The sequence below is a fragment of the Gorilla gorilla genome, chromosome 21, assembly GCF_029281585.2.
Source record: "Gorilla gorilla gorilla isolate KB3781 chromosome 21, NHGRI_mGorGor1-v2.1_pri, whole genome shotgun sequence".
NCBI classification, from domain to species: domain Eukaryota; kingdom Metazoa; phylum Chordata; class Mammalia; order Primates; family Hominidae; genus Gorilla; species Gorilla gorilla.
This window is the reverse complement of record NC_073245.2, coordinates 59,436,942-59,449,707: the sequence shown is the minus strand read 5'-3', so window position 1 is coordinate 59,449,707 and position 12,766 is coordinate 59,436,942. Positions and strand designations below refer to the sequence as shown.

Genomic DNA, 12,766 nt, shown 5'->3' with positions numbered 1-12,766 from the left:
TCCTTTGTCCCCAGCTACTGCTCCTCAGCAGGAAGCGGATGCTGAGGTGAACACAGAAACACTAAATAAGTCCTCCCAGGGGAGCTCCTCGAGTACACAATCAGCACCTTCAGAAACGGCCAGCGCCTCCAAAGAGAAGGAGACGTCAGCTGAGAAAAGCAAGGACAGTGGCTCGGTGAGGATCCCCCCGTGCCTTTGGCTAGTGACATCTACCCTTTGTGCCAAGTGGACTTAGGACCCCCCATCTGCCGCCCTGAAAGTTCCGTATTGTGGGAGGCTTGTCCTAACAGTGTGCCGGCATTTCCAGTGGATGTGTGGGAACATGGAGCCTGAACCGGCGTGTGTAGGACCTGGCAGCCGCTCCCCAGTACTCTCCGCTGGGGACCCTCAAAGTGTAGAATAGTGTTGCCCAGGAGAACTTTCTGCAATGATGGAAATGTTCTGTACTTCCCGTCCAGAATGGTAGCTGCTAGCTACATGCAGCTTTTGAGCACTTGAAATGCAGCTAGTGTGACCGAGGACCTGATTTTACAGTTTTACTTAATTTTAATTAATTGAGATTTCAGTAGCCACATGTGGCTAGTGGCTGCCCTATTGGGCCACGAAGGTTTCACCTCCTTGTTTGCCAGGGTGTGATGTATGTGACATTGATGGTATGCAAAGACTATTTTCATGAGTATATAGTTTTTTACATTTTTAGTCACTGTATATCTATTTCATTGCATATTAGGAAAAAGATAAATCGTTAGACTGTCAGTTAAAACATGTTGGTTTAACTGATAGTATTACCTAGTCAGAGGCTAGCATGAATTAAAAGCGGACTGATAGAATTTTGAAGTAATGTACTTTCTCCTTGGATATGGCAAAAATTTGGAGGGGGGTCTGTTAGTGAGTGGAGTTTAGGAAACAGTGAATGTTCTAGGGTACAGTGAGGGGCCACCCTGGTGCTGCATTCCAGTCTGTTCAGTGTGGGAGATGGTACCTGGGGTTTGGCCACCTGGCCGCCCTGTGCCCATCACTCCCACCTGACCGTGCCAGGCAGAGGACACTGAGATGCTTTGGGGGCAGCGATGAGCACCCCCATGACTCCCTGGATTTCCCTGTGGGGGCGACAGTAGCCTCAGTGCCTTGAGTCCATCTTTTTCTTTTTGTATTTCTAGACCCTTGACCTTTCTGGCTCCAGAGAGACGCCCTCCTCCATTCTCTTAGGCTCCAACCAAGGCTCTGGTATGTTGCCCCCTGGTGGGCGAACGGTGCTTTCACATTTCAGATGGGCAGATGGGGAGCCATTTTGTCAGGGAGAATTTGAAGGGTTTATTCCAATGGTTTCCAAACGATTATGGATCCTTAGGGGTGCCTGGGGTGGGTCAGTGGGGGTGAGGGGGTAGCTGAGCATGTTAACTTTCAGGTACCTCTTCAAGCTGATCGGTATTACCTATTGTATTTACTGGGGATCCACATAAAACTCCATTTGGACAGAGGGTTCTGTTGCTGACCTGGGGTAGGGTAGAAGAAGTGCATTTGGATTGGGAAGTTTTTTTTTTTTTTTTTTTCTCTCAGGGAAATGAGAATGGTAAATGACAGTGTGTAAGATTTTATTCTGAGGTTCTGACACCTGCATATGGTGGATGAAGGCGCTCAAGCCTTTGAGAATTGAAGGCAGTGCTTAAGTGGATGATCTTTCTGTTAAATCCTTTCCTTTTGGAGAATAACCTGGCAGGCAGGTTTGGGGAAATTTCTGAGACTTGACATCTAGGTTTTTTTCTTCTGTGGGGTTTGAGCTGTCTTCCTTCCCTAGCCCAAAGAATCTTTTTCCTGCACTTTCTTAAAGCAGTTTTGGGTCATTCCAGAAGGGTTCAGAGAAGGTGTCTTCCTGGTGGAAGACAGTTTTACTTCATTCAAGGTTTTTGCCTGGCACCACAGCTCCAGGACCTTTCTGCCTGATGATTATTTTTTTTTTTTTTTTGAGACAGAGTCTCGCCCTGTCGCCCAGGCTGGAGTGCAGTAGTGTGATCTCAGCTCACTGCAACCTCCGCCTCCCAGGCTCAAGTGATTCTCCTGCCTCAGCCTCCCAAGTAGCTGGGACTACAGGGACGCACCACCATGTCTGGCTAATTTTTTAAAAAAATTTTTGTAGGCCGGGCGCAGTGGCTCATGCCTGTAATCCCAGCACTTTGGGAGGCTGAGGTGGGCGGATCACAAGGTCAGGAGTTTGAGACCAGCCTGACCAACATGGTGAAACCCTGTCTCTACTAAAAGTACAAAAATTAGCTGGGCGTGGTGACATGCGCCTGTAATCCCAGCTACTTGGGAGGCTGAGGCAGGAGAATCGCTTGAACCCAGGAGGTGGAGGTTGTAGTGAGTCGAGATCGTGCCACTGCGCTCCAGCCTGGGAGACAGAGTGAGACTCTCTCTCTCAAAAAAAAAAAAAAATTGTAGAAACGGGGTTTTGCCATGTTGGCCAGGTTGGTCTTGATCTCTTGACCTCAAGTGATCCTCCTGCCTCTGCCTCCAGAAGTGCTGGGATTACAGGCGTGAGCCACTGACGATTCTCTTGAGCTGAAAAGCAAACATTTCATTTCACTTCTGCATATTGAGTGCATGGAGGAAGAAGTGATGTCCACTGTTAGGGGCTGGGAACGGTTTCCCGAAGGGGCTAGGCCTTGAAAGTTGGATGGGATTTGGGGGCACAGTCAGAGGGAGTAATATGAGCTTGCTTTAGGAGGGAGGATATGAACTTGGCATTAAATATGACTGAACCACCTATTGAAAAAGCAACTCCCTCTTCACTTCCCCTTGTAACAGGCTCAGTTTAGTGCTAAGGTGTCTTTAGCATCTCTCGTATTTCCTGATTCTCTTTTTAACAAAGACTGAGCAGACTCTAGATTTTAGCAGCATGCTCTCCACCCTAGAACTTTTAATTTAAGGTTTTTATTACATTAATTTTTGGAGTTGCCCTTGATTTAACAGCAGATTTTATTGGTTTTGTGTTTTTTGTTGGTTAACAATAAAAGTTTATTTATGTACCTAAGTTACATAAGTTTAAAGTAAAAACATGAACTAAGCAATATGTAAGAGGACTATGGATGTGTCGAAATGGCACAAGTGGTGTGAGGAAGGTCCAAGTTAGGGAAGCACTGTTTCAGACAGAGGGGTGCTGTTAGGGTTTTGGAGCCTCAAAGTGGCTTGATGGAAATGGCATCTGAGAAGATGAATGATGCCGTGGTCGGATGAATCTGGCAGGAGTCTGTTGGCATCAGGAGGGTGGCATACAGGAAGGTAGTTGGGAGAGGCATCGTACTCCATTCTGAGCTGGAGGAGTATTACCTAGACCAGGGTCAAGAAACTTTTTCCATAGAGGGCCATTTAGTAAGTATTTTAGGTTTTGCAGGCCGCATGGTTCCTGTCATAGCTGCTCACCCTGCCGTTGTAGTGTGAAAGTAGACATAGATAATATGTAAACAAACGTGTGCCTTGTGCCAATGAAACTTGAATTGCAAAAAGAGGCATTGAGCTGGCCATAGTTTGCTGACTCCTGACCTGAGGCACACTGGCCCAGGGAGTGGAAGGGAGAGGAGGCAAGAAGCCCCAGTAAATGGTGGGGGGAAGAGGGGGGCGAGCAGGGGGAGGAAGGGGCAGTTTTTCTGAATAAGGCAGATAAATGCCTGTCTTCGTGGAGTTTCAAAGGAAGTCAGAAGCGCAGCTATTGGTGCTACTGAAGAGCATGAACACCTTATCATGTTTATCCCCAATGTCTGTAAGAGCATAGTATTTCCATTATACAGATGAGCAAGTTGAGGTCCAGAGACATTAACTCAGATGCCCAGGTAACTCAATAAGTAATTATGAGAGCCAAGACTTCAGTTCAGATCTCTCCAGACTCATGCTTTGAAAGGTGGGTGGGTGGGATTTGGGGGCACAGTCAGAGGGAGTAACGTGAGCTGACTTTAGGAAGGATGCGAACTTGGCATTAAATATGACGGAAGCACCTACTGAGAAAGCAACTCCCTCTTCACTTCCCCTTTGAACAGGCTTAGTTTGATACTGAGATGTCTTTAGCATCTCTCATATTTCTTGATTCTCTTTTTAACAAGGACTGAACTTTGCAACCATATGCAACCAACTGAGCTTTGCAATCCAGACTCATGCTTGCAACCATATGTCAGGTATACTTAGGTGGACGCCTATAAAATTGTTGTAACTCAAAAATGGCTGAGTAATGGCACTTGTGTGTGGCTCTGCTGATAAGGCACTGATCTCTAGGAAACGTCAGGGTGCAGATGTGGCCTTTTTTTCCTCACCCAATTCTACTAACTGTCTTGTTTCTATACCTCCCTCCTTCCCCAGCTTAATTTCAATGTAGTACCATTGCTAATACAACCCAGTCTCCCAGGCCCTTCCTGTTTTCCTAGCTTGTCCATTTGGCAAAACCTCACCTTGGATGAACCCCAGCTTTCCACTTTTGATTCACCTGCACCTGAGCCTCAGTGCTTAACTGGAGAATGTTACACAAGAACACAAACTCGTCTCATCACACACGCAAATCTGGGTCACTAACCTCAGAAGCAGATATTCTCTTCTGCCTGATCGTCTTTCCAATATGTTTTTCTTTTATTAATACTTTTTGTCCCCAGAGACCTGTGTTCTTTTTTTATTCTACTTTTTTGAGACAGAGTCTTTGCTCTGTCGCCCAGGCTGGAGTGCAGTGGCATGATCTCGGCTCACTGCAACCTCTACCTCCTGGGTTCAAGTGATTCTCCTGCCTCAGCCTCCCGAGTAGCTGGGATTATAGGTGTGCACCACCACACCCAGCTAATTTTGTATTTTTAGTAGAGATGGGGTTTCACCATGTTGGCCAGGCTGGTCTTGAACCCCTGACCTCAGGTGATTTCGCGTGCCTTGGCCTCCCAAAGTGCTGGGATTACAAGCTTGAGCCACTACACCCAGCACGGCCCTTTTTTTTTTTTTTTTTTTTTTTTTGAGACAGAGTCTTTGCTCTGTTGTCCAGACTGGACTGCAGTTGCGTGATCTTGGCTCACTACAACCTTTGCCTCCTCAATTCAAGTGATTCTCCTGCCTCAGCCTCCTGAGTAGCTGGGATTACAGGTGTGCATCACCATGCCCAACTAATTTTTTGTATTTTTAATAGAGACAAGGTTTCACTGTGTTGGCTAGGCTGGTCTTGAACTCCTGACCTCAAGTGATTCACCCTCCTTGGCTTCCCAAAGTGCTGGATTACAGGCATGAGCCACCGTGCCTGGCCAGAGGCCTGTGTTGTGACCCAAGTTTTTTGTTTTTTTTTTTTCATCAGGATTCCATCGTCCATGATGGCTATTTCTCAAGTTCTCTGCTCTGTTTTGGACCTCCCTGCATCTCTCCCTGCGTCACCATCCCTGGGCGCTCAGGGCTGCTCCTCTGCCCTCTGCAGGGCCTCCGTGGTGTGCTCTGTCCTTCCCTCCTGCCGTTCAAAGGGATCTGCATCCTTTGTTGTAGCCAGATTTCTCACTCTGTACTGCTTTTCTTCCTAGGCACTTAAATATCCTCATCTATCGCCAAGTGCCTTCCTTGACACCTTGCATCTCCAATAGAACGTTCTGTGACAATGGCCATGTTCTTATATTTGCACTGTCCACTATGGTAGCCACTAGCCACGTGTCGCTGCTGAAGCCTTGAACTGTGGCTAGTGCAACTGAGGAATGGAATTTAACATTGTATCTTATTGTAGTGGTTACCATATTGAATGGCATAGCTTAAGACCTGTCCTGTCTCCTTCCTCAACCCAGTTAGATGTCTCTTCAAGGGTTGTTATTCTAGAGCTAGGGACCACCTGTAGTCCCAGCTACTTGGAGAGGCTGAGGCAGGGGGGTTACTTGAGCCTAGGAGTTTTGAGGCTGCAGTGAGTGCCTGTGAATAGCCACTGCACTCCAGCTGGGCAACAGAGTGAGACCTCATATTTAAAAAAAAAAAGTTGTTTGTCTCCATTTCCCTTTCTTTACACACTCCACTGCTGCTATGATACAGTTTCTATTCTGATACTCCACCATCCCCCTAAGCCATTAACAGTCATGGACATTTATTATTATTATTATTATTTGAGATGGAGTCTTGCACTGTTGCCCAGGCTGGAGTGCAGTGGTGCAATCTTGGCTCACTGCAACCTCTGCTTCCCAGGTTCAAGTGATTCTCCTGCCTCAGCCTCCTGAGCAGCTGAGATTACAGGAATACGCCACCACGCCCAGCTAATTTTTTGTATTTTATTAGAGATGGGGTTTCACCATGTTGCCCAGGTTGGTCTCGAACTCCTGAGCTCAGGCAATCCACCTGCCTCGGCCTCCCAGAGTGCTTGGATTACAGGCGTGAGCCACCATGCCTGGCCGACATTTTTAATTCTAAATGTTGTTTTGAAACCTAAGAGACAGGATCTTGCCTTGTTGCCGAGGCTGGCCTTGAACTTGGCCTGAGCTCAAGCCATTCTCCCACTTCAGCCTCTTGAGTAGCTGGGATCATAGGCATGTGCCACCGTGGTCAGCAGCAGAGACTTTTTTCTTAAAAGACGACCAGATTGGCTAGAATCATGGTATCTTCATGTCAATGTCAGAAAGGGCCTCCTCTCCAGGGTTTGGATAAAGATTGAGGTGCACCCAGGGGCTACACTAAAAGAGATTTAGCCCCGCATTTAGGTCAGGCGTGGTGGCTCATGCCTATAATCCCAACACTTTGAGAGGCCAAGGTGGGTGGATCATTTGAGGTCAGGAGTTCAAGACCAGCCTGACCAACATGGTGAAACCCCGTCTCTACTAAAAGTACAAAAAATTAGCTAGATGTGGTGACACACCCCTGTAATCCCAGCTACTCAGGGGCCTGAGGCATGAGAATTACTTGGACCCAGGAGGCGGAGGTTACAGTGAGTTGAGACCGTGCCACTGCATTCCAGTCTGGGCGACAGAGTGAGACTGTGTCTCAAAAACAAGAGATTTAGTCCGACATTTAGGACTTGGAAAGAGGCTGGGCAGAGTCACATCAGCACAGTGAGAGCGCCATGGAGCCCATGGTCAGAAAGCGGCAGAAAAAGTGCATTTTGCAGTCAGTGCCGCAGTGATTCTGAGAGTGTGAGTGAGAAGCTGCAGGGAGGCCGCAGGGGTCTGTGCGGGAATGCAGCCGTCAGTCTTCCCGATTTTCTCACCAAAGCAGTTTGTGTTGACAGGTCACGTCAAAGCAAAAAGACTTCCTCAGTTTTGATCCCCTTCTAATTAATTCCTCATCCATGTCACTTTACTTCTGCCAGCACTTGCTTTCTGGTGACAGCGCACGTGACATATCTAGAAGGAATAAGGGTTTTAAAAACGTCAAGGCTTCTGAGCTATTTATGTGCATCAGGTACTAGGACAGTACATCTAAGTTTAGTTGGAAGAGAGAGAATTTTAGTTAGGGGTATGAGCTCCCTTAGTGTGTGGGCATGGGCCTCTCTGTTCGTCTTTTCGTTTTAAGCTTTTAGTTAAAGCTATATATGCATAGAGTTGCAGAGAATAAAATAGTGCAGGGGAAAACTCTTCCTAGTTCCAGTTTACACTGCTCATTCTGGTCCTCCTGTTACCTCCTTACTAATAAATAATGTACTTGGCTATACCTCTATTTCTTGACTTCATCTTTAGATATTATTTGTTGACTTCCAGCTTTAAAAGATGAGAGTTACTCTTCTCTTCCTCTTCCCACACTACTGAGGTTGCTATTTTATGTGCTACCTTGCTCCAGTGAAACACTTGCCTCCTTAGCTCTTTTGTTCTGTCTGCTACAGACAGTATCTCTTGACCCCTCTTTTGGCAGTCCATCTTCTCCTTACCTCTCCCACCCCTGTCATAGCCAGGCTTCCCACCTGTCCTGTGACTTTCCCCGTTGTCAAGGTTGAGAACATGTGCATTCTGTCCTATAACTGCAGTTAAGCCTCACTCTTGTCTGTTGGCTTAGTCTAAAAAGTTGCAGTGTGACAATTCTTACTTATATGATTATGACCATATCATTCATGGCAGAGTCACATAGTGTACTGTGATTATATTCCATTCTTTTATAGCCTTTTTCCTGGAGTTTCTATTTTTTCTCTTGATCTTACTTTCAGTTGTTTTCCTATGAAACTTCTCACCGTATCAGCTGTTTACGGAGACTTCTTTCATATCACTGTTTTTTGAGTCTGATTTCTGAGGTGATTTGTTGGTGTGCTACCATTGTAGCTGAGAATGTAGCTTACTTGCCACCTCATCTGGAGCCCCTTCCTTAGTCCTCCTCATCACGTGTGCCTTCTCCATCCTCTCCTCCCTATTCTGTTATCACTGTGGGCAGTTGATGAGTTATTGCCTTAAATCGTCTGGCTTTCTCGGGTGCTGCCTTCAACCTTAGCACGTTTCCAGTGCCTGCCTCCGTTTCCCATGGTTGAATTAGGCTATTGGCAGAGCTAGTGGTTCTGAGAATTTGTGGCTTACAAAATGCTGAGTTGCTTTTATGTCATTGTATACCTTATTTCCTACCTGTAATGCTGTGCTGTGTCCAGTGATGCTGTTTGTGGTTTGATATGCATTTTTAAAGAGACTTAGTCTCCTGTGCTTGCATTAAAGTTGGACAATGGTGACATGAATGAAGGTGCCAACTGGTTCTAATAACAGTAGCCTGTTGATGAACAAAAATAGTAAGCACTTGGGGTTGTGCGGAATTCCAGCTCTCTGACAGACTCTGAGGCTACCTGTGCTATCTCTTCAGTTAGCAAAAGGTGTGACAAGCAACCTGCCTATGCCCCAACCACCACAGACCACCAGCCGCACCCCAACTACCCCGCCCAGAAGTGTAAGTATGACCCTGTCTTACGAAAGCTGCCGGGGCTTCTTCCTGGTATGCAGAAGGCTTGTTCTGTGTGTGTCCGTGTGTGTTTTCCTTTGTGGGTGTGTCTTCTCCTGTTCTTTTGAGTCGTGGGTCTTCCTTTGCAACGTTTCTTCTTCACTGTGCCTCTGGTCTCCATCACAAACTGCATTAGGAAATGAGAGCGAGCATGTGGCCTGGCTTCTTGATGGAGATCGTCCTCGCTCTTCTCATAAAGGGTCCTAGATGAACACCGATTCCCTCCTGTGGTGATTGGCTATGGCAGCCAGTGTCCCCGTGTCCTCTCCATATGAGGAGTGAGGGCCTGCAGATCTCTCCATTGGCCAGCCTGGTTCTGGGAGAGAGATACTGAACTCAGCTTGGCCCTGGTCCCATTTCTTCCAGTACCCGCTGGTGGTCTCTGCCCTCACCAGAGCTGGAAGGACTTGATGTGGTTTGACCACATCACTGTAGGATTTTTCTCCCGGATGGGGATGACCAGCTGCATCACTCCCCAGAGTCCTTCTGAAGAACTAAAAGCATAGGCATGGCGGCTAAGGGAAGAAGGCATAAGAAGGCAGATTGAGGATTGTTAAGAAGACTCCACCCTTGCCCCCAGCTCTGCCTACCATAGTATTGCTCCCTTTTGGTCACTGATGCACGTGACTAAGAAGAGTTCTCTCCTGAGTAACTACATGACTTTGGAGATCTTTGTCATTCTCTTCACTGCTTATCTTCCAGAACTCATGATTACCCACACATGCCTTTTTACCAGGCAGTAAGAAATGCAGCCCCCCTAGGTAGTAGCATGGTCCCCTCCTTGGCCCACTCCACTCTTGCCCTCAACCTCTTTCAACCAAACATTATCACCCACCTTAAGAAATTAAAAAATAATTCTGTCCCAGTCTGTCTGAACTTAGTAAATGATCCAGGATGTGATGGGATCTCAGGGCTTGGCTGGAAGGTTTCTCCAGTCAGCCATCTAGCAGAGCCTGCAGACCTGGGCTGTTGGCTAAAGTGCTCTTCACAGACACCTCATTTGGCTCTTCCTTCAGCTTCTTCACTTATTTCTTACTCAGTCACTACTCAGCTCCTTGTCCATGTGTCCTTGAAGCCATCCTAGGTCTTATTCTGATTCTGAATTCAGTCACCCATAAGCTTGTCCTTACCGGGAGTCGGTGTGTGTTCCCAGGTGGACTTAACCATTCTTCTCCTTTATGATCCTTTCCCTTGGGTGGACAAGTGTGATTTGGTTGTAAGTCCATTTTTCAAGTTGCCTATACATTGATAAAAGAAATCCCACTAACAGAAGTAGACTGCATGCCAAATTTCAGCGTCTTTCTCCAGGGGCCAAGGTTGGACCCAGAAGTGCATGGGGTGCTTGGTGTCATTCAGTGATGTAGTAAGGATACACAGTTCCAGACACGGCACAAGAACTGCCTTCCTTGGCAGTTCAGCACCTTTTCCACAAATCTTTATTCTCTGTGAGCATGACACCCTACCGTTTTTTCAACCGGTTGTCGTTAAATCCTAAAAAATAAGTTGTTCTACCTTTCTGTTCTACAGACCCACAGATGCAGGGCAGTCAGTGGTGGCAGTGTTTGAACCATCAGTGGGGAGGGGAAGGTGGCTTCCTGTGCAGGAGGGGCAGGTCAGATTTGGGGAGGGGAAGGTGGCTTCCTGTGCAGGAGGGGCAGGTCAGATTGCAGGATAGTTGTGCTCAGGCGCAGGTGGGCAGGCATGCTAAACACATTGGTTTTCCTCCTCAGACCATTCCCGGAGTAATAAATCCAGCTGGAGCAGCAGTGATGAGAAGAGGGGATCGACACGTTCCGAGCACACCACCAGTACCAGCACGAAGAGCCTCCTCCCGAAAGAGTCTCGGCTGGACACCTTCTGGGACTAGCAGTGAATCGGGACACAAACCACCCACCCCATTGGGAGAAAAACCCAGACGCCAGGAAAAGAAGAAACAACAAAGGCAGGAGAACAGCCACTTTGAGACTTGAGAATGACAAAACCCTCAGTTGAGCCTGAGCCCCCGGCACGGGGGCTGCTACACTACAGGACACCCGGCATCGGCTTTGACTGCAGACTTGTTCACCCACACGAGCCCTGTGCTTTTGGTGTAAATAATGTACAATTTGTGGATGTCATTGAATCTAGAGGACCTTCCCCTTTTTATATTTGTATTAACTTTAACTTATTAAAAAAAAAAAGAGAAAAACAATTAAAAAAAAAAAAAAAGCAAGCAACCCCAACAACAAAAAAGAATGTTTTGGTATTGGAGAAGGGATGGTCAGTTAGCCTGTCTGTCACACGACGGAATGGATACTGGGCCCGGGGACCACTTTCATACTCACGTCCTCATCCTTGGATACCCAGGGGAGGGCGAACCGTTTTCACTCGTGTGTCTGTACACAGCATGTTGGGATCGGGAGTTTCGGCACAGACTCTATCCCATCAAGCCGTTGGCTCCTTTCAGATACTACGTTACCATGTTCCTAAAACGCAAGCTCTCCGGACCAGACGGACACAGGGAGAAGCTAGTTTCTTTCATGTGATTGAAATGATGACTCTACTCCTAAAAGGGAAAAAACAATATCCTTGTTTACAGAAGAGAAACAGAAACAAGCCCCACTCAGCTCAGTCACAGGAGAGGAGAACACAGAAAGTCTTAGGATCATGAACTCTGAAAAAAAGAGAAACCTTATCTTTGCTTTGTGGTTCCTTTAAACACACTCACACACACTTGGTCAGAGATGCTGTGCTTCTTGGAAGCAAGGACTCAAAGGCAAGGTGCACGCAGAGGACGTTTGAGTCTGGGATGAAGCATGTACGTATTATTTATATGATGGAATTTCACGTTTTTATGTAAGCATGAAACACAGGCAGTATGAGAGAAAGCAAGGCCCGTCATGCTGTCCGTACACTACGTATGCTGTAGAGCCATTTTGTATGTTGTGTAAAACAAAAAGCATTGATGAAAAAGCAAAAGGTGATGTATGTATATGAGAAAATTAATTGTACGATATCATTCCAGTACGTTTTGTTGTACATTTTAGTCTTGTTTACTTTCTCTTCATTGTTAAGAGGATGCGAACTGTACAGTTTCCAGCTAGTTACCCATATTAGAGAAGAAATAAGAAGAGAGTATTAGAAGAAAACAGGAGAGAAAGAACATTTGTGAATTGCAGTTGTCAAAAAAAAAAAAAATAGCCTAGCTGGCCTTATTTGTGAAGCATAATTGCTTTTAGCATATGGAAGTATTTTTTCACATTTTCTTTGTATAAAATTTGTATTAAACTTAAATATCTTTTTGATGGTGGTGTTTCTTTGTGACTGAGCCAGTAGACTCACACTATATGCTTTTTTGGGTTTGCCCGTTCCTTCCCCCACCCCCCCAGTTTTTTCAGATTTCTTTACCTTTTTTTAATTAAACTGTTTTGGAAAAATGCCGTGGTCGTCCTCAAATTTGCAGTTTTCCACTTGGTTGGGATGGCTGTGTCAGGTTTGCACGACCAAACACAGAAGGGGCCGTGAGAGGTCACGAACACCCCCCACAGCCAGGTGGTGGGCACACTGGAGAGAATGGGCCCTAGTGGGTGCCCTCCACGCCAGTCCTCGTCAAACAGTTGGGAGAGGACGGAGTTGTCTTCTTGAAGCCCGTAGGGAGGCCGAGCTAACAGGCCTCGCGTGGGCAGCAAGGATCCCAGCCCCTCGCCGGTGCCCTGGTCCATGGCTCTGGGCCTGGCTGGAGGTGCACAGGGTATGAGTAGAATGAAGCCGGCTTGAAAGGCTGAGGTTTGGTTTCCTGGGCAGCAGTGTTCCTTCTCTGCAATCCAGTAACTCCCCAGAAAAGATCTCTACAAACCCCTTCCTGTGCCAAGGGCCAAGACATGACATGGCCGGCAGGGGAGGT

The 12,766-nt window shown here is 46.8% G+C and overlaps 1 protein-coding gene across 50 annotated transcripts in view; it reads left to right on the top strand.

The window, feature by feature from the left end:
• ZMYND8 (zinc finger MYND-type containing 8) overlaps positions 1-12,167 on the top strand; it is a 158,962-nt gene extending 146,795 nt beyond the window's left edge. For 31 of the 50 annotated variants that reach the window (XM_019017197.3, XM_019017198.3, XM_019017193.3 and 28 more), the window contains 4 exons: positions 15-175; positions 1,161-1,227; positions 8,749-8,832; positions 10,614-12,167. In XM_019017197.3, coding sequence (XP_018872742.2) covers positions 15-175; positions 1,161-1,227; positions 8,749-8,832; positions 10,614-10,750 — 449 coding nt within the window. In that variant the 3' untranslated portion in view covers positions 10,751-12,167. Of the gene's footprint in view, positions 1-14; positions 176-1,160; positions 1,228-8,748; positions 10,496-10,541 lie in introns of all 50 variants that reach the window. The other 19 variants (XM_019017216.3, XM_019017207.3, XM_019017212.3 and 16 more) reach the window with 2 other exon arrangements.
• Positions 12,168-12,766: the final 599 nt, after the last annotated feature.